At 52.5% G+C, this 27,108-nt stretch overlaps 13 protein-coding genes across 13 annotated transcripts; 9 read left to right on the top strand and 4 right to left on the bottom strand.

Annotated features, from left to right (window-relative positions):
* Window positions 1–208: 208 nt before the first annotated feature.
* Window positions 209–458, top strand: C7974DRAFT_411553 (uncharacterized protein; the record flags this gene model as incomplete). Its single annotated transcript, XM_046143573.1, has 2 exons — window positions 209–224; window positions 274–458. 2 exons carry the CDS (start codon window positions 209–211, stop codon window positions 456–458), a joined length of 201 nt encoding a protein of 66 aa, XP_045999329.1.
* Window positions 459–979: 521 nt separating this feature from the next.
* On the top strand, window positions 980–3,565 carry C7974DRAFT_154489 (asparagine synthase). The gene is made up of 5 exons (XM_046135835.1): window positions 980–1,252; window positions 1,330–1,793; window positions 1,843–1,926; window positions 1,978–3,057; window positions 3,118–3,565. Exons 1-5 carry the CDS (start codon window positions 1,084–1,086, stop codon window positions 3,367–3,369), a joined length of 2,049 nt encoding a protein of 682 aa, XP_045999328.1. The 5' UTR covers window positions 980–1,083; the 3' UTR covers window positions 3,370–3,565.
* Window positions 3,566–5,628: 2,063 nt separating this feature from the next.
* Window positions 5,629–6,781, bottom strand: C7974DRAFT_432834 (uncharacterized protein; the record flags this gene model as incomplete). The annotated part of the gene is made up of 2 exons (XM_046144876.1): window positions 5,629–6,639; window positions 6,686–6,781. 2 exons carry the CDS (start codon window positions 6,779–6,781, stop codon window positions 5,629–5,631), a joined length of 1,107 nt encoding a protein of 368 aa, XP_045999327.1.
* Window positions 6,782–7,870: 1,089 nt separating this feature from the next.
* Window positions 7,871–9,957, bottom strand: C7974DRAFT_307848 (uncharacterized protein; the record flags this gene model as incomplete). Its single annotated transcript, XM_046138148.1, has 3 exons — window positions 7,871–9,141; window positions 9,189–9,714; window positions 9,778–9,957. The coding sequence occupies 3 exons, from the start codon at window positions 9,955–9,957 to the stop codon at window positions 7,871–7,873; spliced, it is 1,977 nt and encodes a 658-aa protein (XP_045999326.1).
* A 497-nt stretch (window positions 9,958–10,454) lies between these two features.
* C7974DRAFT_390886 (uncharacterized protein) lies at window positions 10,455–12,367 on the top strand. Its single transcript, XM_046141514.1, has one exon. The coding sequence runs from the start codon at window positions 10,713–10,715 to the stop codon at window positions 12,135–12,137; it is 1,425 nt and encodes a 474-aa protein (XP_045999325.1). The 5' UTR covers window positions 10,455–10,712; the 3' UTR covers window positions 12,138–12,367.
* C7974DRAFT_390884 (uncharacterized protein) lies at window positions 12,353–13,827 on the bottom strand. Its single transcript, XM_046141513.1, has 2 exons — window positions 13,310–13,827; window positions 12,353–13,261 (listed from the first exon to the last, which is right to left on the bottom strand). The coding sequence occupies exons 1-2, from the start codon at window positions 13,368–13,370 to the stop codon at window positions 12,636–12,638; spliced, it is 687 nt and encodes a 228-aa protein (XP_045999324.1). The 5' UTR covers window positions 13,371–13,827; the 3' UTR covers window positions 12,353–12,635.
* Window positions 13,828–15,001, top strand: C7974DRAFT_390881 (uncharacterized protein). The gene is made up of 3 exons (XM_046141512.1): window positions 13,828–13,897; window positions 13,945–14,203; window positions 14,254–15,001. Exons 1-3 carry the CDS (start codon window positions 13,872–13,874, stop codon window positions 14,851–14,853), a joined length of 885 nt encoding a protein of 294 aa, XP_045999323.1. The 5' UTR covers window positions 13,828–13,871; the 3' UTR covers window positions 14,854–15,001.
* C7974DRAFT_390879 (Sybindin-like protein) lies at window positions 15,002–15,978 on the bottom strand. Its single transcript, XM_046141511.1, has 2 exons — window positions 15,835–15,978; window positions 15,002–15,787 (listed from the first exon to the last, which is right to left on the bottom strand). Coding segments are annotated over exons 1-2 (465 nt in total). The 5' UTR covers window positions 15,837–15,978; the 3' UTR covers window positions 15,002–15,324.
* A 75-nt stretch (window positions 15,979–16,053) lies between these two features.
* On the top strand, window positions 16,054–17,925 carry C7974DRAFT_356233 (ubiquitin-conjugating enzyme/RWD-like protein). The gene is made up of 3 exons (XM_046139590.1): window positions 16,054–16,535; window positions 16,585–17,607; window positions 17,657–17,925. Exons 1-3 carry the CDS (start codon window positions 16,243–16,245, stop codon window positions 17,667–17,669), a joined length of 1,329 nt encoding a protein of 442 aa, XP_045999321.1. The 5' UTR covers window positions 16,054–16,242; the 3' UTR covers window positions 17,670–17,925.
* A 9-nt stretch (window positions 17,926–17,934) lies between these two features.
* On the top strand, window positions 17,935–19,362 carry C7974DRAFT_462399 (C-3 sterol dehydrogenase/C-4 decarboxylase family protein). Its single transcript, XM_046146201.1, has 2 exons — window positions 17,935–18,611; window positions 18,662–19,362. Exons 1-2 carry the CDS (start codon window positions 18,138–18,140, stop codon window positions 19,301–19,303), a joined length of 1,116 nt encoding a protein of 371 aa, XP_045999320.1. The 5' UTR covers window positions 17,935–18,137; the 3' UTR covers window positions 19,304–19,362.
* Window positions 19,363–19,496: 134 nt separating this feature from the next.
* C7974DRAFT_432827 (HECT-like ubiquitin-conjugating enzyme-binding-domain-containing protein) lies at window positions 19,497–21,335 on the top strand (the record flags this gene model as incomplete). Its single annotated transcript, XM_046144875.1, has 3 exons — window positions 19,497–19,509; window positions 19,548–20,317; window positions 20,625–21,335. 3 exons carry the CDS (start codon window positions 19,497–19,499, stop codon window positions 21,333–21,335), a joined length of 1,494 nt encoding a protein of 497 aa, XP_045999319.1.
* A 289-nt stretch (window positions 21,336–21,624) lies between these two features.
* On the top strand, window positions 21,625–23,463 carry C7974DRAFT_307423 (eukaryotic translation initiation factor 3 subunit D; the record flags this gene model as incomplete). The annotated part of the gene is made up of 3 exons (XM_046138127.1): window positions 21,625–21,832; window positions 21,894–23,130; window positions 23,181–23,463. The coding sequence occupies 3 exons, from the start codon at window positions 21,625–21,627 to the stop codon at window positions 23,461–23,463; spliced, it is 1,728 nt and encodes a 575-aa protein (XP_045999318.1).
* Window positions 23,464–25,499: 2,036 nt separating this feature from the next.
* Window positions 25,500–26,999, top strand: C7974DRAFT_154186 (uncharacterized protein). The gene is made up of 5 exons (XM_046135834.1): window positions 25,500–25,651; window positions 25,701–25,820; window positions 25,873–26,221; window positions 26,268–26,431; window positions 26,475–26,999. Exons 1-5 carry the CDS (start codon window positions 25,628–25,630, stop codon window positions 26,985–26,987), a joined length of 1,170 nt encoding a protein of 389 aa, XP_045999317.1. The 5' UTR covers window positions 25,500–25,627; the 3' UTR covers window positions 26,988–26,999.
* The last annotated feature ends 109 nt before the right edge of the window (window positions 27,000–27,108 follow it).

Raw genomic sequence — 27,108 nt, 5'->3', positions numbered from 1 at the left:
CGGAATAAATTCTTCGCGAGAATTTATCGCTATGTATGACACTTTGGTTGTCTCATAGAGGGCAAGGGAGGCGCAGAGTTGTATAAGTAGAACATCTGCACATCTGCCGTCTGGTCACCACACCAGCGCATCTGATATCCAACCCAGTCAAGTCTATCAAATACAAATATCCCGAACCACTTATATTTGCTCACCCAACAACTCCATAATGCCATCTTTCAAGGGTAAGTTCTAACCAATTTTACTTCAGATGTATACTGACATCTATTGTAGACTCCGTCTCCTCTACCCCTGCGGGCCCTTCGTCGGCACCTACCCCGGCCTCGACTGTTCCCACTCAGTCCACTCGCGAGACTCTCCACGGTGCTACTGCATCTTTGACCGCACAAGGCCTCAATCTCTGCCCTCATTGCTTCCGTGAGATGTCTCACTGCAACGAGCGCTTCGAATTCGCTTAAGAGCACTTCGAGAAAAGCAATGCCTGGATTAGTGCGTAACAGTACTCCGGCTGGAACAGAACCCTTCGGTTCCGTATGAACACCATGCCGTTCTGAGCGAAACGTTGGGGCTACGAACTTTCATTAGATACCATTAGGGATAGGATTCGGGGGAAGATTACGGACTGGGGCATTTACACGGCGTTTGTGGCTATGAATTGGTAAATCCAATTACCATATTTAGATTACAGGGAACTTCTACACTTTGGCTACTCCACATGCATTTATAGCATCAAAGCATCACACCTCAATCTATGATCATTGGCACTGCCTCGCTTTTATGATCTGTGAGCAAGTTCAACGTACATCAAGGTTGATTCTCAGCTTTTCTTTCATGCGCTCTTTGTAAACCGACCAACACCATTCACCTTTGTGTGATTCACTGAGATGGTGGGTTAATTTAGGAACTCAGGGCGACCATACGATATGAAGGCTAGGACTAGATTGTCCAAGTGCATCCTTATCTTATCTCCAATACGTCACGCAAAGTTGCATTAGTGAGCCGCAAGGGCCGATATCTTGCACCCAAACACCAAAAGATGGTTCCTGCAGGATTCCTGTCCGCTCCATTCAATCATTGACCATCATGTGTGGCATTAGCTGCATCATCAGCCTTGATCGCCCTCAGGGGCACACTGCCGACCGTCTGAGTGATACCAAGACATTAGCGAAGCGACTGGACGACAGCCTTGAGCTGATCAAGCATCGCGGCCCTGACTCACGAGGCCAATGGATCAGCCCTGACAACAAAGTTGGTACTCTGTCCTTGCAACCTTTCCCAAACATGCGACACCACCATTCGTATCCAAAGCCACTTGCTGACGTTACATAGCTTTCGGTCACGTCAGATTAGCAATTAACGATCTCTCGCCTGACGGTGCCCAGCCGTTCCATGATGAGGACGGTGACGTTCATGCTGTCGTGAATGGCGAGCTCTATGATCACGAAGCCATTCGTGCGTCATTGGCCGACAAGACAGACTACAAGTTTAAGAGCCGTAGCGATTGCGAAATCGTGATTGCACTTTACAAATATTACGGGTTGTCATTCCTGAGCAAACTACGCGGAGAGTTTGCGCTTTGCATCTACGATGCACGCGCTCAACTCTTTGTCGCAGCGAGAGATCGCTATGGAATCAAGCCACTATTCTACACCTTTGTCGACAACAAATTGTTGGTCGCTGCTGAAGCTAAGGCTTTCCTGCCATTAGGCTGGAAGCCTGAATGGGATGTTACAAGTCTAAAAGAGGCAGGATGGAATCACGATGCTCGCACCATCTTCAGGGGCGTTAGAAAAGTAAAAATACGGCAATGACATGAATTGATGGCGGTACTAATAAATTCAGGTTCGCCCAGGTCACTACATCACCTGCCGTTCCTTCGACAATATAGAGTCACGACCCTACTGGGATATTGAATATCCCTTGAAGGTGTGTATTTCATCCTCCGCCCAACATCAATTGGTCTGATGCAGCCGACAGACACTGAAAGAAACACGTTCCGACCAGGAAATGATCGAAGGCGTCAGAGAACAGATGCTGGAAGCGATTCGCGTGCGTCTACGAGCTGATGTTCCAGTCGGCGTCTACTTGAGTGGCGGCATTGATTCATCGGTCATCGCCGGCATGGTCACTCATCTCGTAAAGGAGCAAGGCGAACGAATGGGCAACGACAAAGAAACCGAACGCGTCAGCTGCTTCAGTATCGCTTTTGACGAAGATAGTGGTTTTGATGAGTCTGCAATCGCAAATCGGACCGCCGACCACCTGGGCGTCAAGTACTATAAGAAGCACATGGGCGAAGCTGAACTTGCTGCTCGTTTCGAAGATGCAACCTGGCACTGCGAGCACCACAATCCTGACCTCAACTACGTTGGGAAATATGCTCTCTCTGAAGTGCCTCAAGAGCTTGGCTTCAAGGTTGTCTTGACCGGCGAGGGCGCAGACGAACAATTTGGTGGCTATCCAATGTACCTCCCGGACTATCTTCGCGAAGCAGATGCGTCGTATCCGTCCAATCCATTACCAGAGCACGTGCGCAAGGCACAATGCATCCAGACCGATGAGGAGGCCAGTGCTTACTACGAATCAATCGGCGCAGATGGCGCCAATCGTGGTCCGTCTTTGCCTCGACGCATGCTAAACGACATCACTACTGTCTCTTCCATGACAGCATTCTCCGCTGATACGCTCTTTTCCGACTGGACCCAAGGTCTCGGTGCCTGCGACCCCCAGCTCACCATTGCAAATAATGTCGATGGCCGAATCAGGGAAGCAATAATGGATGAATGGCATCCGCTACATACAGCATTATATGTGTGGCAGAAAGGCCACCTATCCAACATATTTCTTTCCTGTTTGGGTGACAGGACAGAGATGGCACATTCCATCGAAGCCCGGACACCATTTCTTGATCATCACTTGACTGAGTATGTCAATGGACTCCCTCCAAGTGTCAAGATCAGGTGGGATGCTGGTGAGAAGCGATTTATAGAGAAGTGGATTCTTCGGGAAGCAAGTAAACCTTTCATCACGGAGGAGCTCTACAAGAGGAAAAAGCACGTAAGTGATATGGTGTTGCAAGTTTGCTGAAGATGCGTTTGTGAAACTAACGAGAGATAGCCGTATTCGGCGCCGACTACGTACCCAGAAGATGGTCCTCTGCAAAAGCTACTTGCAGGTCTCCTCACTAAGGATAGAGTCGAACAACTTGGCTTCATCTCGTGGGTCAAAGTCGAAGGTCTTGTCGCCAAAGCATTTGAGCAGAAGGATCCGAACGCGATGCGCTTTGCATTCACTGTCGCTCAATGGGTCGTCATCGGAGAACGCTTTGGGGTCAAAAAGGCTGTGGCACAGCCAGTGGAATGTCCCTAGAGCCATGCCTTGGAGTCTACTTGTTGTTGAGCATGTCGTAAACCAGCCTCAATTTCAAGGTTTACAGCTTTAGCTCAAGACACTACCAACACTCTTTGCATTATCGCATGGCATGAAATCGCTCACTGGATACTCTCGAGAATGTTACTTAGGCTAGAGTGCATTTCATCATGCGAAGCACTTGCGTAGCTTCCAAATTGTTGAGTATGTACCTGTTAATAACATCATGTTCAGCCGTCACTGACACAGTTGTTCCACAATCCACGTCAATCGCCGTAAGAATCATCTCTCTGATAAGAGAAATAAGGGCAAAGCTATGCCATAGAGATCGATTGAGAACAGGGCCCTTGGTTGGTTGCACGTGCCACACATGTCTTTGCAATGGTAAGGTTCATTGCATCTCGCCAATCTTGTCTTCCGGATGCAGTCGTCCCCACTCCGAAATATTGCTCGTAGCAAACCACCGCTGATTTTCGCTCATCATACCCTTACAAAGTGTGTACCAGATCTTCCGCCCGAGTTTAGCCTCTAGTGAGAACACGAATCGTATATACTCTGGTGAGGCAGTCTTCCTAAAGATCTCGATCAACTCGGCCGTACATTCCTCGATAGCCGTTTCCTCGCCTCCACTCCACATCTCCATGGGGGCTTGATAAGCACAGAACTTTGGCGCGAAGCATGCAAAGTCCCAATCCACGACGCCAGTAATTTCGATGGAAGAGTCATCTACAACCTCAGCTAGGATATTACGAGACGCTAGATCGCCATGTGAGAGATGGAACGTCTCACCAATCAGACCACGACGCTGCAGTGAGTGCAGAATGCCTTTGATCTCATACCAAAGCACAGTATTGTTTTCGCCCGAACAGTGTTCGTGCTCATACTGTACCCAAAGGTCCACTAGTTTCAGCATGAAAGTCAAGGGGTTGTGATCAGGCAACTGAGTGAGAGTACTCACATCGAATGGGAACTCAAGCATCTTCATCGGTATCCGGCTCGTACAGAGATGTGCGTCAAACCCTTTACCAAACTCTTCCGCAATGCAGCCTGCATACGGCGCGGTCACTTGAGCGAAGCTATCCACGAGACGGATGGTTTTCTCGAAGACATCAACGTTCTGTGCCTCATTAGTATCGTTGCCAACTAAGTCCTCCAACGATCGGCCGCGCAAACGCGTTTCGAGCGAGTATGGTGAGCCTATGGCATTGTTCTTGTCAACATCGAAAGCGATCACACGCGGGATGGGTACATGGAGGTTTCCTTCAAGACCGCGCAGTACGGCAATTTCGTGTCGCATGGCTGCAGAATGGTCAGTGACGTCGGAGCGAGGTATGCGAACGACATACTTCTCGTGCTCGACGACGAAACGACCTGATCCAGTTGTGTTGTCTGATTTTTTAAGTGTGAGCTTCGGCGTCGGGTTTGTGAAGCCGATGACATCGTGAAAGGTGCCGGTGCCCACATGTTCGACCTGCAAATCCGCTGAACATCTAGCCTCGGGGAATAACTGGGCGGCAAGAACGACGACTTTCTGGCACATTATTTTTTGGTTCCGCTCTTCTGATGTGGTGTCAGTTGGTTCGACAGCCGCGACGAACGGATGTGGTGGTGATGCAATCCGCTGATGGCTCCCGTGCCATGACTGATGCACAACCGATGTATGCATCTGTGTCTGTGTTGATTGTTCATTAGATGTCTCGTTAGAAGATGTGGCGATGTGCTCGCATTTGCCAGATGAGCAGTCGCAGTTTGCATTAGAGGGAATCAGCTTCAGGGTGACCATCTTGATGCGGTTGATTGTCTGCAGATCAGAAAGGCAGGTATTTTCTTCCAAACATGAGATGATATCAATACTGACAGTGTGTGAGACATAGACATCATGCAAGCTGAGGAGGTGAAACAAAGATACATTGTGAAAACACATGGAAAAGGCGCAGATTTACATTGTGTGCGGAACCAACCCATCGATTTTTCCTGTGACTTTGCAAATATCGTACATACTGCCACTAATACAGTCTGAAGTCTGACAAGAACGTGATTGAATCCTTCCATCCCTAATTTTCTTCAATATACCCTTCGTCTTGTCGCACCCATGGAAGGAGCGGCTGTCGCTTACCTAAAGTTGTGCTGAGATCTACTCTGCCGATTGAGACACAAGCTCACCTATCGCTCATAATGACCTCTTTCATCGAATAAGGTATGCATGCAAGAGAGTACATCGAAAGAGTTGTTCACATCCGCCAAGCTCAGATCACCAGGTCACCGCCTAAAACCCTTCCAGTCCCAGAACGACCTCACCTCACCGCTAACATCTCTTTGTATCGTATCCTTCTCCCACACGTCTTCCATATCCTCAAGCATGGAAGTCCACTCATTCAAAGCCTGATCTTTGTGGTTAATTCCCGCAAAATGGATTAGCCAATCACCCCTCCTAGCATGTAAATCCTCCATACCTTCGTCCATGGTATCGTTTCTTTGCACGAAAGCATTGGATCCGCCGCCCGAGTAAGTGTTGAACCAGTGCTGTGGCACTATCTGGACTTGGTCCTTGAACTGGTCATCCTTCATAACAAACTCCATGGCGGGTTGCTCTGTAAACTGCAGCTCGACGGTAGGATTGTAGTGCCTGAACGCGAGAATGGACGTGAAGAGGTAGATCGCCCAAGACGAGACCCGCAAGAAAAATATGCCGTTGTTAAGGCCGTTGAGGTCGTTTGTGGCCAGGAGATTTACCTCTGGCGGAGCTGTATTGGTATCATCGCTGCGAGCGCGGCCGTACTGGCGCCACCACTTTGCGACCGGCGTTTCGTCCGAGCGAGGAGGTAGGAATGATGCTGGAGGGCGGCATTGATCGAGGATGAGTGTGTCGCGGTCGACCCAAACGAGCCATTCTAGTCGCTTGCTCTGTGGCTTGGCCATCTCTCTGAAAAGTAGGTCAAGTATGAAGGCGGGCTTATTCCATAGATCGTCGATGATCTTATCGCATAGAACATGTACTTCATTGCCATGTACGAGAGCATTTTCCAAGTGTGTTGCAAAGGCTCGGGTGTAGTGTTCGTTGCCTTCAAGCCCCCCAAAGTGTGCGGTCACCGTCGCGATACGAGTCCTAGGAGCTGAGAAAGGAGAATACTTCGAGCATACGGCGTGCTTCTTAACAGATTTCGTAATCATCTCTGGCGAGACTGGCGGTAGACATCTCGTGGTGCCGTAAACATTAAATCGAGGAACAGGTAATGGTTGCAGTCTTGGAAATAGGAACCGACAAAGAACCTGAGATGGAGTAGACTCGTTCTGTGGGTGGTAATGAGGGACGTACGAGACTGACGAACTGTAGGGCAAGAACGAAGACAACCAATCCAGCGAGTATCTTAATGCATGTTGGTCTGAAAACGCTGGAAGATAGTGGTGTCATCCTCTGTGAACAAGGAAGAAAATTGGAGGGGATACGAAAGGAGAAATGAGGGTATGAACTTGTTGACAACCGCACGAGAACTTCTTCAAGTCCTTTGAACAGGCTGGTCAATTGCTACTTACCTGTAATTGACATGTGTTCGATCCAAATCTGGTGCCGAGGGCACACGCATCCTCTTTATCTTGTCACGCTTGACTAATGTCTGCTTTCCCATCAAACGTACCAACAACTGTGGTTTGCCGAAGCTCAGAACAGTCACTAGTATTCGTGGAAGAATATTGCAGCATTAACGCACTTTTGATTGGATCATGACCGTGCAGCTCATGATCTTAACAAACCATGCTGTGGCCGGACATCGGTCCCCGAAAAGGAATTGGCTGACCTGAAAACGACCCTACTCTACTAGCAATGCATGGCAACACTCGTAGTCGACCACCTTCCACGGTACTGCATCAGGTTTATAAGCAGTTCCTAAGCGCTCTAGCAGATAGAACGCGCGTGTAGGATGCATAGGCGGGCTGGGTCTTTATATACCGTGGTACGACCTACGATAACAAATCAGAGAAGCTACTAGTCTAAACGTCACGACTCCCAACCTCACAGCTACACCGACGACAGCACTTCCACAAACGCCACGCGGGAGGACCCATGCTTGGCAACGGCCTTTCCGCGTAGTGTACCATATGTAGAGTGGTCCTCAATTGTTGTCAACGATACAACGTGGCTGCTAGCCCTCAATAACCGCGATCGTTGGCTCGATTATCATCATGTTACGATCCGAACATTGTTACGCATGTATATCAGAGGTGATCGCCAAACAATCCGGATGGAAGGGGAGAGTATAATGTAGGTTACTGGTCAGGTAAAATCGTTGGGTCGTGACTGGTTTTGGCGATGTTTGCGTCATCAGTCGAGAACGCTCGCTCTGTTCTTGTTTCGTCGCATGGGATTCGTCCAGAATCGAGGCCGTCCTGCTGGACCACAGCTGCGTGTTTCTTTTGCCTAGTATATGCGTTGCTCCACCATCCATGGCAAACTTTAACATTACTATTACTGCTACTATGTTGTGAAGACCTTCATACGAGGACACTACCCTCGGTGAAGAATAGTATCCAGAGGGTTCTTCTTCTTCTCGCCAATGTCCTTTTGTATCTGCTTTTTCTTCTCCTTGGTGGGCAAGCCTCTGGCCTTGAGACCACGCTCCTTCCTCAACTTCTTCAAAGCCTCTTCAGTAAGACCCTGTCGCATCATCTGCTCGACTACGAGTGTCTTGCGGCTGCGTTTATCGCCGATACCAATGATGATACCCGAGACGATGTTACATGTAAGACTGCATGCAAGAATGACAGCTGTAAGTGCCTTTGGTCGCACCTTGTAATAAATACCCCAGGTTGTTCCGCCAAGCGCAATTTGAAACATTGAATGACAATCCAGCAAAACGATGATAGTGATGAGCAGTCGAATGGAGAACGCGTGATGGGTATAGGTCTCGTGCGGTCGGTAGAAGGTATGCGACTTGGCCAGCTTGCCTTGATGATACTCGAGTTTCTTCTGTTCTTCGTCATTCAGGACGGGTGCTTCGATACGCACTTCCTCTTCGATTTCCTCCGCAGTGTCATATGGCGTCGACTGAGGTGGCATTGCAGGCAGCTCGTTATGATCTTTCAGTTTCTTTAGTCCACGCTCTTTGCGAAGCCGCCACGTCTTGTGAGCGTATAAAGCAACGAACGACATGTGGTAGGTATCGTAAAGTCGGAACGGGAACATGGTGATGCCGACAACACAAAATAGGGCAGTCAAAATCTGATCACAGATCTCGACGAAGTATGCCTGTCGACCAGCAACGGATATCCAACCGATAAGGAAGAGGACCCATGCAGCCCCCCAGAAAGTGATCAAGAAGAAGTAGACGGTGACCAGGAGCCCGAGGGGGTTACGGCAGTATCGACCAAACCCGCGCATACTACGCTTGAATTTTGCTCGGCGCGAATGTAGCAAATGTCGTACGTGATCATCTAGAGCGTCCTTCTCTTCCTGACTCCAGCCAGGAAGTGAGGCGCCGTGTGGAAGGACCGCGAAATGGTGGCCCGGACCCTCTTCCAGGGTGGACAATGTCGAATCGATCGTGTCAGTTCGACGAAGCTCCCCACGGGATGCTTGTTCGTGTTCTCCAGGTTGAGTCATTTCGGCTAATCTGTCAGTTTGGCTTCCACGTCGCGTACCTGCCTCTTCATCCGAGGACTCTGATGCTGATTGCATAAGATCGTAGGTAGGTTGGCGATTGTAGAGCCATGGTACGTTGGGCAGAAATAGTGAATTTTGAAGGTTATTCAAGGTTGTCAATGCAGAAACCTCCGGATCTGTAATAATTTAGTGAAAATCTTCAGAGAACAGTAGTAGTATCTACCAATGACGTCGAGCATGTCAACCATGTCGTTGTCGATTTCATGATCACGTTGCTGATGGTCTCTGCGACGCAGATTGATGGCCGATGTCATCCGGTTCATGCCTGGCCTCTTCCTTTTACTATCACCTCTGGTAGGCGGCGGCCCTGCGCCCACATTGGCACCGGTCTGCGATTCGTCTTCGTATAATGGCTGCAATGGCATTGTGGCTGTAGGATGATGTCTCAATTCGTGCTCAGCTTCAAGTAATGCTACAGGGGGACGCTGAGGTTCGGAGCTGCTTCTTCTACGGTTGCCCTGTCCCTGCCAGCTGTTTTCTTTGACTGGAGTAGGTCGTGGAGAGATCAATGGTGGCTGGGCCTGAGGGATCGTCTGCAACGGGTGAGCAGCTGGTGCAGGGGCCGCAATGGGAATGTCACGGCCCGAAGAAGGTCGCCTTATGCGAATAGAGCCAGTGCGTGTTCGAGTGATGGGCGCAGCCGTAGACGCAGGTACCTGGGGTTGAACTGCTTGGTGCTGGGATGGTGCCTGGGATTGCGGCTGGGATATTCGGGTGTGGGTGTGGGGAGCCTGGGATGGTGACAAGGGAACGTGCGTGGTGGTTGTTATTGTAGGATGAGTGATGGTAGTGGAGCTGGGACCGTGAGTAGTGACATGGCCCGGCCCAGCCGGATAGCTGGTCGTTGTTGTCGTTGTATGTGGGCCTGAGGTGGTGGTTGACGTCGTTGAGGATACGAGCGGCTGCCCATCGTCTGTGGATCTGTCGGCCATCGCGTCTCAAAGAAGAAACACCACAAAGGGGTGTTGTTCGGGACACGCTCCCTCTGAATATTTTGGCGAAATTGATAGCGTTGAGCTTGGGGCACGCGGGATGATGTAGGGCCTTCTTAAAAGGTGTGCCGGCCGCAACCGGGCTCCAAGCTCGTTGTCTAGTCAGCAATCTAGGTTGGCGAAACAGCGACAACGTTGTAAGAAGGTGCGATGGGGTCTAATATGCGTGCAGCTCTCGGCGATAACGATGGGAAAATGGCGTTGCTTATGTTCTCAGCAGTTGATGTTCTGCACAACCCCACGTCATGTTTTTGCCGCACTGCCCTTTTCAACATAACGATCTACCAGACCCCGGCTCTGGCGCAATGCATGCAGCCGATGCAGCCACCAACCTCCGCAGCTTGCCGGAGGAGCCAATCCTTGGTTTTGCTTCGTATCGCTCCGAATGCTGGCCAAAATGAGTAAATGCGACTAACATCCGTGCCCAAGCCTTTGCACCGTGTCGGAAGTTTCGATATTCGACACGCGCACATGCCAGTACCTCATCCACATCAAGCCTGACGAGCCTTCTTCACCTTAACAGAGAGCAAATCAAGATCATTATGCAGATTCAAGCTTCGCAGGCTGTACGTCGACCAAGGCCATTCAATGTCTTGAGTTTCAGAATACCTTGATGGCCAGCCCTAGCGAGCTTGGCTCTTACGTCAGTGCTCAACCTGGAAGCTCAGCTCTGTCTTAACCACTTCAATGCTCGAATGCGCCTGCGCTTCCTCCAGCTTCGACATTCTTATCCCACACACTGTGCAAATATGAAGTGGTTCCTCGCACTACCAGGCCTTCTGGCAGCCGGCCACGCGGCTGCCATGCCGCAATTGCGTGCGCAATCGCAAACAGTCTTGAAGACTCCCTCCAAGCACATCGGTGTCGGTCACTTTAGCGAATGGAGCCGGGCTACGAAGAAGGCCTTCCTCATGGACTGGCAAGCTGGCAAGTCTTCTGAATGGACGATCGTCATGGGAAACGAGGGAGGTGATTTAGATTCCATGACGGCCGCCATAACGTGGGCTTACCACCTCGACCATGCTACGGAAAACGACACGCATCCAGTCAAGGCCATCGCGCTCCTACAAACCCCCTCCCACGCTCTCGATCTTCGACCGGAGAACAAGCTCGCGCTTGACAATTCGCAGATGACTGTACATCATGAAGATCTTCTCACATCGGACGAAGTACCTGAAGATCCAGAAACGCTTTCGAGGAAGCTGAAGGGTATCATTCTTGTGGATCACGGCGAGCCACTCCGCAAATGGCGCGACGCAAAGATCATCAGCATCTTTGACCATCACAAAGACCGCGGTACTGCGCCGGAAGCCTCACCGCGGATATTCGAAAAGGTGGCATCCTGCACGACTGTTGTTGCTCGGGAACTTCTCAACGAGCTCGAGAAGCTTCCCCAAGAGTATCATCTGAACCATGAGTTTCTCGAGCTGATCCTCTCCGCCATCGCCATTGACTCGGGCGGCCTGACCAGCGACAAGACCACCGACGAGGACATCTCAGTCGCCAAGCGCATCCTAGCGCGTAGCAACTGGAAAGACGACGATCTCTCCAAAGTCATGGAAGAGCTAGACGACGAACTCTCATCCGCCCAAAAAGACATCTCGCAACTTGGCCTGCGCGACCTGCTGCGTCGTGACTGGAAGGGGGACCTGATCGACACGCCGTCGCCGCGCACCCCAACCGTCTCGCTCGGCTTTGCCTCCATCCCGTACTCGCTGGACGAACAAATCAAGAAGACCGACTTCGCGGAGCTCTTCGACTGGTTCGCGGTGCACGCTGCATGGACCGCAGAGGCCGGTGTCGACATCAGCATCTGCCTGAACAAATACAAGATCAAGGACAAGAAGACAGGCAAGAAGGAGAAGATTCGCGAGGTTGTGCTTACTGTGCGCGACGATACGCGTGTGGATCAGCAGCAGGCGGATGCGTTGTTCAAGGTTATCAAGGACGCGCTTGAGAACAACAAGGAGGGGATTGAGTTGAAGCCGTGGCATCGCGCGGATGAGCTGAGTGCCAGGCAGATGGTTTGGACGCACAAGAGTGGCGCGGGCAGGAAGGTGTTCAGGCCAATTGTGGAGGACGCCGTCATTGGGTGGGACAAAGTGGATATGGAGCTTTAGACAATGACGAACTGAAGCAGAAGCCCTGTATGTAGTATGAGATATTGATATATTGACTTTCGAGATCTTTGTTAGAGGCAGGCATGTCTGACCTTTTCTGTGTATGGATCTTTGTCACGCTCCACTGGGATCCAAATAACCAAACTTCAGAGCGACATGCGTCTAAGTGAACAGAGGCAATGGCGACCCTGTATGTTGCTCTAGCATCACAATATGCATTGGCAACAGTTCAAGTGAGTCAATCATCGTTACGCTATTCAAACTCAACCTTCGCCATGCGAGATCAAACACAGGAGCGAGCCAAAAGAGCAAGACTCAACTGAGGGGTTCTCGAACCTGGAAGAAGGTTTATAAAAACAAAACTGTAGTACATGGAAACCTGAAACCTCAAAGCCCTAAAATCCCAAAACGCCGTGGAACCATCAAAACATCATGGGTATCTAGCGAATGAACCTCCGAAAACTCCTTGAAGAACTCCAGTCGTCCGAATCAATAAATCTATCGTGGCCTGACGCTGCGGGTGGATGACTTTGCGCGGGTGTTGTTGTTTTTGGGTGACAGAACATCGGCGGGAGCGGTCTTTCGTGACGCTGCGCGTGTGGATCTTGCAGCGGGAGCGGCAGGTTTGGGGACGGCAGATGGTTTTGTCGCTGTGGTGGCAGCTCGGCCTCTCTTCTTGGGAACTGCGAGCTCGACAGACACGTTCTCCTTGTCTTCGCTTGTGGCTTCGTCGCTGCTGCGCTTTTTCCCACGTAGGGAGGCTGTCGGGACAGATTTGGATGTTGCATGTTTGGTGGCAGGTTTGGCCGCGGGCTTCGGCGCTGCTTTGGCGGTCGTTGGTCGTGACGTGGTAGTAGCAGGAGCAGCACGAGTCTTCGGGGGCGGAGCAAGGGCAGGAATAGGCGCAGCAGCTGGTGCCTTCTTAGTTGGCGCTTTCTTGACAGGTGCCGCTTTGATTGGGGCAGGTGCGGGCTTTGGTTGAGGTGGCGGAGGGGCGAGGAGTTCAATAAGAGGCGTTTGGCGCTTCGTGGCTGGTACGCGATTGACGCGACGCTCGAGACGCGACCGAAGACTGGCGCACTGGGCTTCGCACATTGCACGGAGTTTCTCTTTGCGTGCATTGACTGTGGAACATTAGAAGAGTTCCAAACTGCGCGGCATGAGCGAGTTACCCTCAAGATCGAAGTTGGCAAGCATCGCGGCTTTGGCCTCTGCTGTGACAGGCGCGACCATGGTGTATGGTGTCAAATAAACAACGCGTAAACACGAGTTATCTGGTGGATGGAGACAAGAAATTGATGGCCCAAGTGAGCTTTGAAGCGTATGGTGGGCGTTTATGACGGTATCGAAGTGTCTCAGGGCGGTGTTGGGTGTGATCGCTGCTTCTGATGTTTGTGTTGTGGAGGGAAGGGACGATGGACAAGGAGGGGGATTTATAGGGCGCTAAACATCCACCCAGCATGAGCACAGCGCAACGACACAGAGAACAGTCGCACGGTGTATGCCAGTATTGAAAAGTTGGGTTCGCTGCTCACGACGCTGATCGCAAATATTTGTGTGCACAGTGAGAGACGTCTATCCAATTATCAATACGTCAAAGCTTCACCCAGAGAGCCGCGCTGGCACGTGCGCCCTGGTACGCGGCGTTCCACCACCTCCGACGCCGCCTTGAGCTCATCCAACATCGCCCACCTTGCCGCACCACCAGACAACTACCGCCATACAACCGCCAAGATGGTCTTAGAAGCTACTATGATTGTGTACGTACGCTCAGTACCTTAATGTAGTGCTTTATTGATTATCACAGTGTGGACAACAGCGAAGCCAGCCGCAACGGCGATTACGTACCTTCACGATGGGAAGCCCAGTCCGACGCCGTGAACCTCATCTTCTCGTCGAAAACGAATGCGAATCCTGAGTCATCAGTAGGCCTTATGAGCATGGGAGGCAACCAGCCAGAGATCCTCACAACTCTCACAACAGACATTGGCAAGGTCCTAGATGGGTTGCACAGGACGAAGATAAAGGGCAGCTCGCACTTCGTCACTGGCATCAACGTCGCAGCCGTATGTTGATTTGAAGCTCGTCTTCAGCGTGACGCTAACCGCTTGGACAGTTGGCGCTCAAGCACAGGCAGAACAAGTCTCAGAAGCAGCGGATAATCATCTTCAACTGCAGCCCCGTCGAGGAGGATGAGAAGAGCCTGGTCAAGTTGGCGAAGAAGATGAAGAAGACAAACATCAGCATCGACATTGTTGCATTCGGTGAGCTCAACGACGAGACACTGAAGAAGCTCCGGGCTTTCAATGAGAACTCGCAGAGCGCAGAGGGCTCTCATCTCGCGGAGGTACAACCTAGCGGCAACCTTCTCAGCGACTCGCTTGTCACAACGCCCATTCTTGGTGGAGACGGTAGCTCCGGTGGCGCAGGCGCAGGGCCATCTGGAGGCGAGGCTGGTGGCTCAGGCGGTAACGACTTCGAGTTCGGCGTGGACCCGTCAGTAGACCCAGAATTGGCATTAGCGCTGAGAATGAGTTTCGAAGAGGAGAAGGCACGGCAAGAGAAGGACAAGAAGGCGAAGGAAGCAGCCGAAGGCAAGACAGAGCTCGAGGGTATTGCAGAAGGCGATGAGAAGCAGCCTCTGCTGGGTGACCAGGGAGAGGGTAGCAGCAGCAAAGACAAGAAGGACGACGATGACAAGATGGACACAGCATGATTGCCCATCACACGTGTGCTTTGCATTCAAAGGTTGGATCTGTCCAGGCCGCAACATGCTACACAGGCATTCATGGCGTCAGTCATCTAGATGATACACTACAGCAGCTTGCATGGATCAATGAGATTACGATAATCATTACATTATAATAGTCATATGCGCGCAGGCTATGATCGACTATTAGCAGCTGTCTTTTTGACTCAGTGGTCGATCACGAAGCCATATGCTCTTGCAGTCCTTGGGTACTGTGTCGCTTACCCGGCCTCATAGCGTTTCTGTGCTCTTCCGTTCGTGTTGGGAGCCGATGAAGGACTCTTTAGGACGAAGTGTCTATGATGCTCTTCCCCTTTCAGCGATGTGCCATTCAGCTGAGTGGCCAACGCTCGTCGCGCAGAGACCCTCTTGCTTGCCGTGAGACTGACTTTTCCTATCATGATTGCTTGCTCGTGTTCTCTTCATATAGGTCTCCCTTCATCCCCTAACTTTGATAAACCCATCTAGCCCCCTATCGAACTTCTCACACCTAATAGGCATCTCCACAGTGTAGAACGGATTCTTCATGACAAAATCTGCGTACAGTTCATACACCTTCTTCATCATGGTATCCACATTCGGCTGCTGTGGTTCCGTGACCAATAAGAACTTGGTCCCCGTCTGTGTCTGGAAGCACTGCAATCTGAAATGACTGGACTCCATGACCTCAATGCCTGTCGGGCGGTTAGGAAAGGGCGAAGGCGCCATCATGTTGTTCTGCGGTGTGATGTACGGAACGCGCGGGGTGGGCGAGAGCTGAGACGTTATGGCGTGCATGCCGTGGAAGGAGCCGGCGAGGATAAGGTAGTCGTTAGAGGTCAGTTTGGACAGACCCGTGTGGAATTCGCGATTATAGATTAGGCCGCCAGATTTCGAGACGATCATGAGGGCAAACACGACCCTGAGGGTGGTTAGCTGTGGACGTATGGAGCTCCTAGGTGTTCGTACATGGTGACAGTTGGGGATTATTGGCTAGTTCTAATCCGTGAGTCGGGATCCTCGGTCTACTTTGGGTACCAGCAAATGGCAAGGAAGGACGGGTTACAAGAACGCTCAAATGCGAAACGGTCGTGGGTATCGCGCGTATTTGTTGGTGGTGAAAGTGCCCCGTCGCGCGAGGTCCAAGTTGCGGGGAGACGCGCGCCCCACATGCACGTGGAGGTGTTTGCTCAACACCTCTACTCTCATCGTCCCCAACACTGTGGCAGCTCCTCTAGTCACCTCCCTTGGACGCCGTGAACTTGCTGTCTCGGCGTCCCTTTCCCCGTCTTTACCCCGCAACTGCTGCACAGCCCTTGATACTACTTCTGCCTGCCCCTGCGATTTGGTTGAGGCTCACAGCCTGAGCCTTCCAGCATGTCCAACCAGTCGATCCTTCGGATCACCCGCGAGCTTCACGAAATCCAAAATGGCTCCGATCTTTCGCTCGCAGTCGCATGGCGCGACGTCGACGTGCGCCATGTCCGCGCACTCATCGTTGGCCCACCTGATACACCCTACCAGTTCGGCTTCTTCGAGTTTACTGTCAAGTTTGGCAGGGAATACCCAACCAAGGCACCGAGCTTGCTGGCGATCACGACGAATGGCGGAAGAACACGCTTCAATCCAAATATATACGCTGGTGGCAAGGTGTGCCTGTCAATCCTAGGGTAAGGGTAGCCCTCCAAGATCACGACTATTGGATGCTAATCTTCGTAGTACATGGCGCGGCGAGCGAGGAGAGGAGTGGTCGTCTGCTCAAGGACTCGAGTCAATCCTCATCTCCATACAGAGCTTGATGTCTAGCAACCCGTACGAGAACGAGCCTGGCTTCGAGGACGCAAACTCAGATTACGACAAGAAGAACCAGGAAGCATACATTGACAAGATTCGTCACGAGACACTGCGCATATCAGTTATTGATCGATTGGAAGAGTATCTGAATATCCGTGGAGAGAGGCCAGCAGTCACAGTGTACAACGCAGAGGAAGAGTACCAGTCTGGACGAGAGGATGCTCCCTTCGAGCCCTTCAAGGACCTTTGTAAGCGCCGATTCCTCTGGTACTACCGTTCGTACCTCGCAGTAATAGACGAGGCTGCCCTAAAGCACAAAGATGGTGACCGCTTCGAAAAGATGCCGTTCGAGGGGCCAGGTAACACCATGGAGGGTACTTACCAGTACACAGCGCTTAGGGAGCGACTCAACAAGATCTTCACAACACTGAACCAGGAGACAGAGAGCTGGATCTTAGAGGGCTGTCTAGCTGTCAAGAAGGAGACGAGTATTGCAAGTAATCTGCAGCGTCAGTTCGAGCAGATCGTCGAGAAATACAAGAGGGAGGACTCTCTTACGCTGGACCTCAACCTTGTTGACAAGAACCCGTTTGTTTGGCAGCTTACTCTTTTTGGTCGGCCCATGACGAATCTGGATGGTGGTATGTTCAGGATCATGCTGTACATCAATCCAACTAGGTGGCCTGACGTGTTGCCACGCGTGTGCTTCGAAACTCCCATTTTCCACCACCGCGTCTCCCCGGACGGCGTTCTATGTTATGACGCAGCGAATAAGCAAGACATGCGATCTCATATTGAGGCCATTGCTGGGGCCATCGAGGAAGAATCTCCAGCCTACGACCCACGGACGCTTGTCAACCCAGAAGCTGCAAAGCTCTTCTGGGGAGCACCTGACGAGAAGAAGCTGTACAATCGCCGTCTGAGGCGCTCTGTACAGGATAGTGCTGAGTAAGTACTGTTTTACAAATAGCCTCGTAGCGTTACTGATCACTATTAGGAACTGCTTCTAATACACAAGTTCGCGTGCGGACGGGCTTGTGCTCCCAGAATCTGTCCCGGCGACATAGTATACCCTGATGACACATCCAACATGATGACTACACGGCCGATCGCAAGGAAGATTGATTATACTGTACATTGATACCCACGCTTGGTCTCTTCAAGATCTCGCGGCTTGCATACTTGGCGCTCGTGATGGAATTGGCGCACAGCATTCTCGATTACCATAGCATAGGAGTTGGTCGAACTTTAATGATGATTTGAGACTCTTATTTCATTACAAGTGTGAGATGATCCTCGGCACGTAGGTCAGCCTGTGTACATGTGAGCTTGAATATTGCATCTACTCAGTCGGAGAGACTCCGTCCAAGACTATCGAAGGAGCGGGCCTTGGACTGTTTGCGGGGGCTAGGCGCTCCGCCGAATCTCCACAAGACAACCCATTCCCCTGCACCACCACCGATTGAACACCATTCAACATGTCAGCCCCTTCAAAATTTCAGACACTTGGTACGGTGGTCGTCGTTGGCGGATGCGGGTTCTTGGGTAGCCACATCGTGAGCTACATCGTCAAGCGCCATCCCCAGACGCAGATCGCGGTCCTCGACCTACGCACCAATTCGAACCGTAACGCGAGCAGCACTGTCTCCTACCACGATGGCGATATTACCGACCTTGCGGCTATGGAGAAGTTCTTTGCGCAAATCAAGCCGGACGCCGTCATCCACACAGCATCTCCCCATTTCAACCTACCGGCTGCGATTCACGACAAGGTCAACATAGAGGGTACCAAGAACCTGTTGAAGGCGTCGCAGGATGCGGGGGTCAAGGCTTTTGTGTACACCAGCTCTGCTAGTGTCATCTTCGGGGGAGTCACAGAACTTGTCAACGCGGACGAGAAGTGGCCATTGGTGACTGGAGACGCCCAGCCAGAGTACTACACGACTACCAAGGTGGGCATCCAATTGAAGACTAGCAAAGGCTTTTGCTAATTTCATGCTAGGCATACGCCGAGACGGCCGTACTTGAAGCGAATCGCAAGCCGGAGGGCTTTCTCACCTGCGCCATTCGTCCCGCGGGAATCTTTGGCGAGGGGGATGTACAACTACTCCCTAAGATGGTGCAGGCATACAAGGACGGCAAGACCAAGTTCCAGGTTGGCGACAACGACAACCTCTTCGACTTTACATACGTTGAGAACGTAGCTTACGGACACGTTCTTGGAGTCTTAGCTCTCCTCAGCACGCACAAGTTCCTGCCTACCGTGCCACTTGATTCTGAGCGCGTCGACGGCGAGGCGTTCTTCATCACGAATGGCGAGCCAGTCTACTTCTGGGACTTTGCGCGCGCAGTATGGCACGAGGCCGGCGATCGTCTCCCCTTGAAGTCGGTATGGCATTTGGATGCCGGCTTTGCCAGCACAATTGGCTTCTTCTCCGAGTGGGCCATGTGGCTGGTGGGCAAGACACCCAACCTGACAAGGGCGCAAGTCAGGTATAGCACGCTAAAGAAGTACCACAGCATCGCGAAGGCGAGAAGCAGGCTCGGATATTCGCCGCTTGTGACTTTGGACGAGGGCGTTAGGAGAGGTGTGAGATATATTCTCGAGCAGGATGAGAAGGCAGGTCAGAAGAAGGGTCAGTAGACAAAATAGCACATCGCATCATACATAGTGTAATTTAATATACCCTTTGATCTGAATACAAACTGTTGTGGCTCATTCACCCCACGGGTTCTCTTCCATGCCCAGCTAGTCGCAGATCCGGCGCCCAGACTCGGTACCTTTCATCGCTCGCGTCAACCATAGTCCTCTTCTCCAAACCCCGCGCAACCACACCATGGCCGTTCCCAGCATCACCAACCAACATGAAGTATGTCGCACCACCAAGCGCTGCCCGAGTCAGCATACTCCGCCCTCGGGCTGCCTCCCAGTGTTGTCAGGATCCTGATGAACCCTAAGCCACCGCCGCCGCCACCCTTGCTGGCGCCAGAGCTGCACCAGAACGAGACCGACTTTGCCCAGCGCCTGCCGGAGAATGGATCTCACATCATGCTGTATGCAGAGTTACTGCTGCACGTGCGCACCATCACGCTGTTTGCGAGCTTGCGCAGCAACCACATGAGGGGAACCAAGGTGCTGCTCAACGCAGCCGGCAACGTGATTACGGTGTCGCATGAGGGGTACAGTGCGACTATACGACTCCCAGTCAAGGTCGACGGCAAAGGCGATGCTGCGCTCGAGTTGCCCGCGCAGCCGCCGAGCAAAGAGCTGACGCTGCGGCTGCAGCTGGAAGAGCAGGATGACAGCGACATGCTGGGGCTTATGGCCGAGTCGCGTAAAGCGAATATCGTGCCTTGGGACGGCGTGGCGCTGAGCAAGCAAGACGGCATCGAGCTTAGGTGCAAGAACTGCGAGGGTGTGTTGCTAGAGAGGGGTGCAGTAAGAGAATGGAAAGACCTGCCGAATGAGAATTGGGCGGAGATGATGGACTTCTGGCATTGCCACAAGCCCGATGAGCATCATCTGCATGATCATACACACGAGGTTGGCGGACAAAAAGGGTACGCTGCGGGGAATCGCCTGCAGGCAGCACAAGGGGTGGGGTTTGTGGACCTCACAGGCTTTCTGCTGAAGACACAGGACTGCGTGGGCGCAAAGGTAAGACGACTTCCATTCCTTTGTTTATCTGGTGCAAATGCGCTTTTGGGCGCACAAGAAGACAGACTCGCCAATACCTGTGGCATTCTCGTCGATACAACCGCCCCATATTGATGCGCTCAACACATACCCTCAAAGCTGGACAGATCCTCTTCTTATCGTCGATGGGTCGCCGGTGCTGTTGGGTGAGCTGCCTTACGTTTGACTGTCCTTCTGCCCTAAGACTCTTGGGATTGACAGGATAGCAATAGACTACATCTCACTATCCCCTCTACATCTAGTCCTATAGCATGCTGACATGGTGTAGGTTTCTTCTGAAGAAGCACTATCAGATGTAGCCGTCACATGCAAACATTGCGGACACACGCTCGGCAAGCAAGACACAGCAGCAGACGGCTGGCGGATATGGAAATGGTGTCTCAGTATCTCGTCCGGCCTAACAGCCTCGCCCTCATACAGCACATACAGTGTCCAGAAGTGGATATCTGCGCGGCTGCTGTACCTTATCGACAACGTCGGCGTGCGCAAATTCCACATTCACCATCCACCATCTCCCACTGTATCAACGGCAGCAGCCACATCGCCTTCCCCAACGCCTTCCATTCTCGTTTGGGTCTTCACCCCAGATCTCATGTTCTCGTCTTCGATCGTACGCCCACATCGCACAGACCCAACCAGGGCGATCAAGTGCTTCTTTCAAAAGCAGACCTGGGCACCATTGCAGCCTGGCGAGCCAGAGAGCGCAACAATTGAAGATGTGGAATTTCCAGCAGAACTGTATGAAGAGTTGGAAAAGAGTCTGGATGAGAGCCAGGATGTGGTGCCGCCGACAGCAAGAAAGTTCCAAGGATGGGATGTAGGGTTGTTGGAGAGGTTCGATGTTGGCGAGGAGGTGCTAGAGGAACAGGATGGAGCAGCTGAGGCGATGGAAGGGGTGGAAGGACTAGGGCTGGGTGACGAGAGAGAGAGGAGAGGCAGAGAGTTGCGGCGGTCACTGTCACAAGAGTCCCTTGACTGAAGACTTGCAATGGACGTTTGGCTGAGCACACCACATGAGAACACATCCTGCAATAGATGCAGAGACTCGAAGCGACTATACGTTATATTTTCAAACTTACATTCTCAAACACACGGCTTGGATTCTGCGAGCAGATGTGGTGCTTCGAGGTGAACACATGTTTGGTGACGGTGCGGTGCAATGAGGCGGGGCAGCTCCCATTCGGCGCTAACGCCACGCCAAATTCGCCAAATTTTGATATTGTCGAAATCGATTGAACAGCGACTCGACCCCACACTCAGCAACCAACATGGCGCCATCATCACTTTTGGACCTCGTGTCCGCGCTCCCCACCACCGATGGCTGGGGCCCGGCGGTCTCTGAAGAGACGATGCTCGACGGCGTGCCCTTTGCGCCTTACTCCAAGGCCGACAAGCTGGGTCGCATGGCCGACTGGACCGACGGCAAGGACCGCGACAGGGGCGGCCGCCAGCAGTACGGCAACCGCAACTACAGAGGTAGGCACAGAAGACTCCGGGACTCTGCCGAAGGAGACGCGGGCACTAACATCCACTACAGATGCGCAGGTGTACGGCGCCAACGCTGCCGGCAACCCCTTCGCCGTCCAGGTCGCGGAGGAAGAGGCCACTTTCTCCGTTGTCGACAACACACGCACATCAGCCCGCACACGCGGATTTGGGAGAGGCGGCGGCACAGTCTTCCGTGGCCGCGGCGGAGCACGAGGTGGACAGGCACAGCGCGGCGGGCGGGGCACGTTCCAGCGCGTCGGCGGCCGTGGCGGGCAGGGAGGCTACGACAGCCGTGGAGGCCGTGGAGGCGGACGCGGTGGACGCCGCTTCGGACGGTGGGACGACAAGCCCCAGCGCAACCGCGACCCCTCAGTCCAGGCCAAGCCCGACTGGATTGTCCAGGAGGAGATCGACTTCTCGCGTCTCGCCAAGCTCAACCTCGATACCGGCGAGGGCGAGGACCTCGACAACTACGGCTTCCTTTACTACTACGACCGCAGCTACGACAAGCAGCCCGGCGCGAAGACCTCGGAGCGCAAGCTCAACGTCCTCGAGCGCGCCGCTTACAACGTCACCACCTCCAGCGATCCCATCCTGCAGGAGCTTGCCGACAAGGACGAGGCCACCGTCTTCGCTACCGACAACGTCCTCTCCATGCTCATGTGCGCCACCAAGTCTGTCTACTCGTGGGATCTGGTCTTCACAAAGAGGGGCAACAAGGTCTTTATCGACAAGCGCGACCAATCCAGCCTGGACATGGTCACCGTTAACGAGAATGCCGCGGATGCGCCCCTTGAGATCTCTGAGGGCAACAAGGACTCAATCAACAGCCCCGGTGCGCTTATGCTCGAGGCTACCCACATCAACAACGTCTTCCCTCTCCAGGTCGTCCAGGAATCGGAGACCCAGAAGGTCAGCATGCCTCACGAGCACCCCTTCTACAACGAGGAGGTCGAGAGCGATCCCGCTGCTTCCAAGGCGTACAGGTACCGCCGCTTCGATCTCTCGCTCGAGAGGGATCAGGAGCCTCTGCACCTGATTGTCCGAACTGAGCTCGACGCCGTTGTCAAGAACAACATCAACGGCGAGGACCAGTTCTTGACCATCAAGGCGCTCAACGAGTTCGACAACAAGGCCCAGGGTGCTGGTGGTGCTCTGGACTGGAGGTCGAAGCTGGCCAGCCAGCGTGGTGCCGTCCTTGCTACTGAGATGAAGAACAACTCATGCAAGCTCGCTCGCTGGGCTGTCCAGTCCATCCTTGCCAAGGCTGACACTATGAAGCTTGGGTACGTATTCCTGAGTACCCTAACATGACCAGAATGCTAATACAGAGCAGTTTCGTATCCCGTACCAACCCCAAGAACAACAACGACCACGTCATCCTCGGCGTGCTCACCAACAAGCCCCGCGAGTTTGCTTCGCAGATGGCGCTTAACCTTAACAACGGTTGGGGTATCGTGCGCACAATCGTCGACATGGTTCTGCGTATGGAAGAGGGCAAGTACGTCCTTGTCAAGGACCCCAACAAGGCTCTCCTGCGTCTGTACAGCGTGCCAATGCACACGTTCGAGGAGGAGGATGAGATCGAGCTGGGTCCGGTTGAGGAGGATGACGAGTAGAGCGTGCTGGGGTGTGTATAGTTCGCGATGATACCATGTTGATGGCTCGCATGATTTGGTGGTGACGGACAAAATACGATGATTGATGGAACCACAATTTGCTGTTCATGATTTCCACACATGTCTCAGGTGAGCCACATTGTTGTCGGGCACTTGTTCAGGATGCAGCAGAGAACATGCAGCACGGCAGATGCCCCTGTTCGTACATGAAGCTATTGACACCTCCGTGTGTCTGCGGATGATGGACGATTACTCGGAGACCTGTTTGAACTTTGCGTGTCAGCAACACACCGATCATGAAAACCTCGGTCGTACATACTCAACGAAGCCAAGACGCGTTCTCGTCCACTCCCTCCGTGAAGACGACCGAAGCTAGCGGCCAGGTCGGCGAGTAAGGCCTCCGACACTATATTCGACGTCATTACTGGACGGAACGGACGACCGCCATTGCATCTCTGCGGCCATATGTGCACCAAAAGAATCCTCGAAAGCGCTGCGATCTACCTGCTAGACTTGCGGTGACAACTCGGCGTCTCCATTGCCACCAGCTGATCAGCAAGTAGACAGAAGCAACGGTCCGTCCCGTCGTACAAGACAGTTTGTACAAATGTCAAGTGATGTGCAACATCAACCCCAATTCTGATCCTGCCTTCACCGATGTCCTCGCCGTTCTCCACAATATGGTCATCGCATCATAATTTCTTTTTCGGCAATCCTGCCCTGCGGCAAAGCACGTAGTGTCGAGGCTTCACTTAAGGTCACTGACATGTCCGTAGCTGCATGAATGAGGGAATTGGCAGAAGAACACTCTACACGAGGCAACGTGCCGGACGTGAATGCATAGGCGTAGTAAGTAAGCTACTGACTCGAGGTGGTTGTCACGATAAGACATGCTACCATACTTCGCGATTGACACTCGAGCGCATTTACGCAACCATGGCTCTGTCATGCATCCGTGCCTGCGTCTATGTGCCGTGCAGCACGTGGCGATGGCGACTCTGCAGGCGCAGCACGCGCATGCCGAAGGATGCATGCATGAGTCCTGCAACCCTTCTGTCGGGCACGGAGCACTCAGCCTCGCGATCCTGGATTAATCCGGCGCAAGTCTCCGACATTTCTTCCAGAAGCATGCAGCTCTGACATGTGTGAGACCGGGAGCCGCCGTATAGCAGATGAAAGTTATCTCAGTGGTTAAGGCGCCAGCCAAGCGGCTTACTGCCCCAGCCATCCGAGCGCCTTCTCTGCCGCCCACTCCACTCTCAACAACGACGATATGATTTTGGGTGGAGTGCGCCCCCTGAGCATGTCACTTAGTTCCATTTGTCATCCGCGGCTTGCAGAGCGCGAGCATGTGTTCGGTCAGTAATGCACTGCGAGTTGTTTGGAGTCGCAATCTGCAACATGTTTCGTCAGGATTGCCTTGCTCTGGCACGAGCTATGGCTCGGGTCAACCCTGTAACGTCCTATCCGTCTCTCTATTCACGTGGTTGAAACACAACCTCGGGAACCATTTTTTCCAAATGTCAACCTCGACCGCGCTTCACTCTTGTCACTCGCTGCATGCGGTTGGGAAAGGGCGCTAGTACACTCCGCTTGCGCCTGTCCGCTACTCCACGCGGTTCAATGGCGCCAGAGTGCCAATGAAAGGCCCGACTCCGCCTCCACGACGATCCAATGGGTTCCGGTCCCCGGCCCACGGCAAGTCAAGTGGCGATGAGAGAATTTCGAATTTGTTCCAGCGCACAACAAAGTTCGCAGAGATGCTTGACCTCATTTCAGCTTGGCGGCTTTCGTCGGCATCGTCGCGTGGTAGTCCGAGTCAGCATGCAGCAGTGACAACGATGGATCCCGGCGCTGCTATCAGTGAATCGTCCCCCGCGATCCAAGTACGCCGCCAGTATTCCTAGTGCCCACCTGAGTCTTGCCATCTGCAAGTACCTTTCGAACCCTCCGCGGTCAGCTTTCCGCCTGTGACGCCGCTGGTTCCCAAGACTTATACCCACCCCTACAGCGATTGTCGGCCCTGTTTCACGACCTCGCAGCCGCTTGTCCCTGAGCCTGTGTCTACCGAACATCTGGTATCTTCATGGACGATCCCTTATCTCGACTGCCTCCACATATTGCTATTTTCTACAGCGTTGGGTGCTGAGCCCTGACGTCGCCCATGTCGTCAATTCTCCAGCCGGAGGCACGTTCCCTGGCTCATATGTGACTACCACTACTGACAACTGCAACAGGCTGGTATATTTTATGGAGTGTGCTGGTTTGTAGTAATTGTGCGATTGATATCACGACGTCTCCATCGAGGAGCATGGAATCGTTTGCAATTGGATGACTACCTGATCGTCTGTGCTATGGTATGACCATGACAGTGTTCTAACTCCGAACATCTGCTAATCGAGACTCTAGGTGACTGTCACTGTTCTGCTCGTCGCCATGACGAGAGTAGTCTCCACTTCGACCAACCTCATCCCGCCCGGTGAGGATGTCACGCAGTACACTCAAGCCGAGATCAATGCTCGAATCACTGGTTCCAAATTTGTCTTGGTGGTAGAACAGATGCAGATCGCTACCATCTGGCTAGTCAAAGCATGCTTGCTCATCATGTACTTCCGTATGACGGCCGTACTGCCGCAGCGCAAGCTGGTTGTTGCCACGTCCATCTACGTTGGAGTTACGTTCGTCATCATGGAGATCCTCTACTTCGGCGTGTGGTGCCGTCCTTTCAACCAGTACTTTGCTATGCCCACTAACTCAAGTAAGTGCCTGGACTCACGGTGGAAGATGTCATGCTGACCGCCCAGTACAATGTTCTGCAGCAACAAACCATTTGATAACAAACGCCGTGTTCAACATAAGCTCAGACCTCATCATTCTCAGCATACCGATGCCACTTCTGTTCAAAGTTCGCTTGCCAAAAAAGAACAAGTTGATTTTGATTGGCATCTTCTTGATTGGACTTTTCACCGTGAGTTCTTCACTATTTTGTCGAAACGTGCTAACATGAATAGGTTGTTGCCGCTGTGCTCAACAAGTACTACTCTTTCTCCAACCCCTTCGGCAACGACTGGGTGTTGTGGTATCTTCGGGAGTCATATACTGCCCTCTTGTGCGCAAACCTGCCCCTCACGTACCCTCTTATCCAGCGAGTCTTCAACCTGCGCAACTGGAGCTCCCACTCAGGGGAGTCTCACTCGATCCAGGCGGCTGGAACAAACACACGAGGAACAAACACCTTTGGCACCGCAAGAAGCCACAGCCATTGGGTGAGTCAAAATAAAACTCGGACAAAATCGAAAATCTACCGCGATGATCTCCGCGCTGCCGAGAGCCAGGAAGAGATCAACGACCCGTTCCGAAACCCAAGTGCAGATAACGGACCCGTTTTCATCACCAGTGCGATCGAATTGGATGGCGTGAAGGCATATGAAAAGTCCTCGACCGACATCAGTATTGAAAGCCCGATGACATGGCGGACCGAACAAGACCGCATGAAGGACTTTAATTATAACGCCCCGACATGAAGCAACGCCCAAAGCAATATAATGTCAAATCACGTTCAACAGCCCATTTGCAGCCTTTCCAGAGCGGCCCAGAATGCCCGCTAAACTCCCAATGCAGTCTCCCCGAGCGGTACTCAGCCAC

This window comes from Boeremia exigua, assembly GCF_020726555.1.
Source record: "Boeremia exigua strain MPI-SDFR-AT-0100 chromosome Unknown C7974scaffold_4, whole genome shotgun sequence".
Classification (NCBI taxonomy): Eukaryota; Fungi; Ascomycota; class Dothideomycetes; order Pleosporales; family Didymellaceae; genus Boeremia; species Boeremia exigua.
This window is presented reverse-complemented; position numbering and strand designations above follow the sequence as displayed.

Coding starts and splice junctions, on each gene's coding strand:
- C7974DRAFT_356233 (XM_046139590.1), top strand. CDS start 16,243: ATGTCCAACCAGTCGATCCTTCGGATCACCCGCGAGCTTCACGAAATC. Junction 16,536..16,584: donor GTGTGCCTGTCAATCCTAGG/GTAAGGGTAGCC, acceptor TAATCTTCGTAG/TACATGGCGCGGCGAGCGAG.
- C7974DRAFT_462399 (XM_046146201.1), top strand. CDS start 18,138: ATGTCAGCCCCTTCAAAATTTCAGACACTTGGTACGGTGGTCGTCGTT. Junction 18,612..18,661: donor AGTACTACACGACTACCAAG/GTGGGCATCCAA, acceptor ATTTCATGCTAG/GCATACGCCGAGACGGCCGT.
- C7974DRAFT_154489 (XM_046135835.1), top strand. CDS start 1,084: ATGTGTGGCATTAGCTGCATCATCAGCCTTGATCGCCCTCAGGGGCAC. Junction 1,927..1,977: donor ATATTGAATATCCCTTGAAG/GTGTGTATTTCA, acceptor TGCAGCCGACAG/ACACTGAAAGAAACACGTTC. Junction 3,058..3,117: donor TCTACAAGAGGAAAAAGCAC/GTAAGTGATATG, acceptor AACGAGAGATAG/CCGTATTCGGCGCCGACTAC.
- C7974DRAFT_390881 (XM_046141512.1), top strand. CDS start 13,872: ATGGTCTTAGAAGCTACTATGATTGT. Junction 13,898..13,944: donor TTAGAAGCTACTATGATTGT/GTACGTACGCTC, acceptor TGATTATCACAG/TGTGGACAACAGCGAAGCCA. Junction 14,204..14,253: donor CTGGCATCAACGTCGCAGCC/GTATGTTGATTT, acceptor CCGCTTGGACAG/TTGGCGCTCAAGCACAGGCA.
- C7974DRAFT_390884 (XM_046141513.1), bottom strand. CDS start 13,370: ATGGTCGCGCCTGTCACAGCAGAGGCCAAAGCCGCGATGCTTGCCAAC. Junction 13,262..13,309: donor TGCCAACTTCGATCTTGAGG/GTAACTCGCTCA, acceptor AATGTTCCACAG/TCAATGCACGCAAAGAGAAA.
- C7974DRAFT_154186 (XM_046135834.1), top strand. CDS start 25,628: ATGTCGTCAATTCTCCAGCCGGAG. Junction 25,652..25,700: donor CGTCAATTCTCCAGCCGGAG/GCACGTTCCCTG, acceptor CAACTGCAACAG/GCTGGTATATTTTATGGAGT. Junction 26,432..26,474: donor TCTTGATTGGACTTTTCACC/GTGAGTTCTTCA, acceptor TAACATGAATAG/GTTGTTGCCGCTGTGCTCAA.
- C7974DRAFT_390886 (XM_046141514.1), top strand. CDS start 10,713: ATGCGCCTGCGCTTCCTCCAGCTTCGACATTCTTATCCCACACACTGT.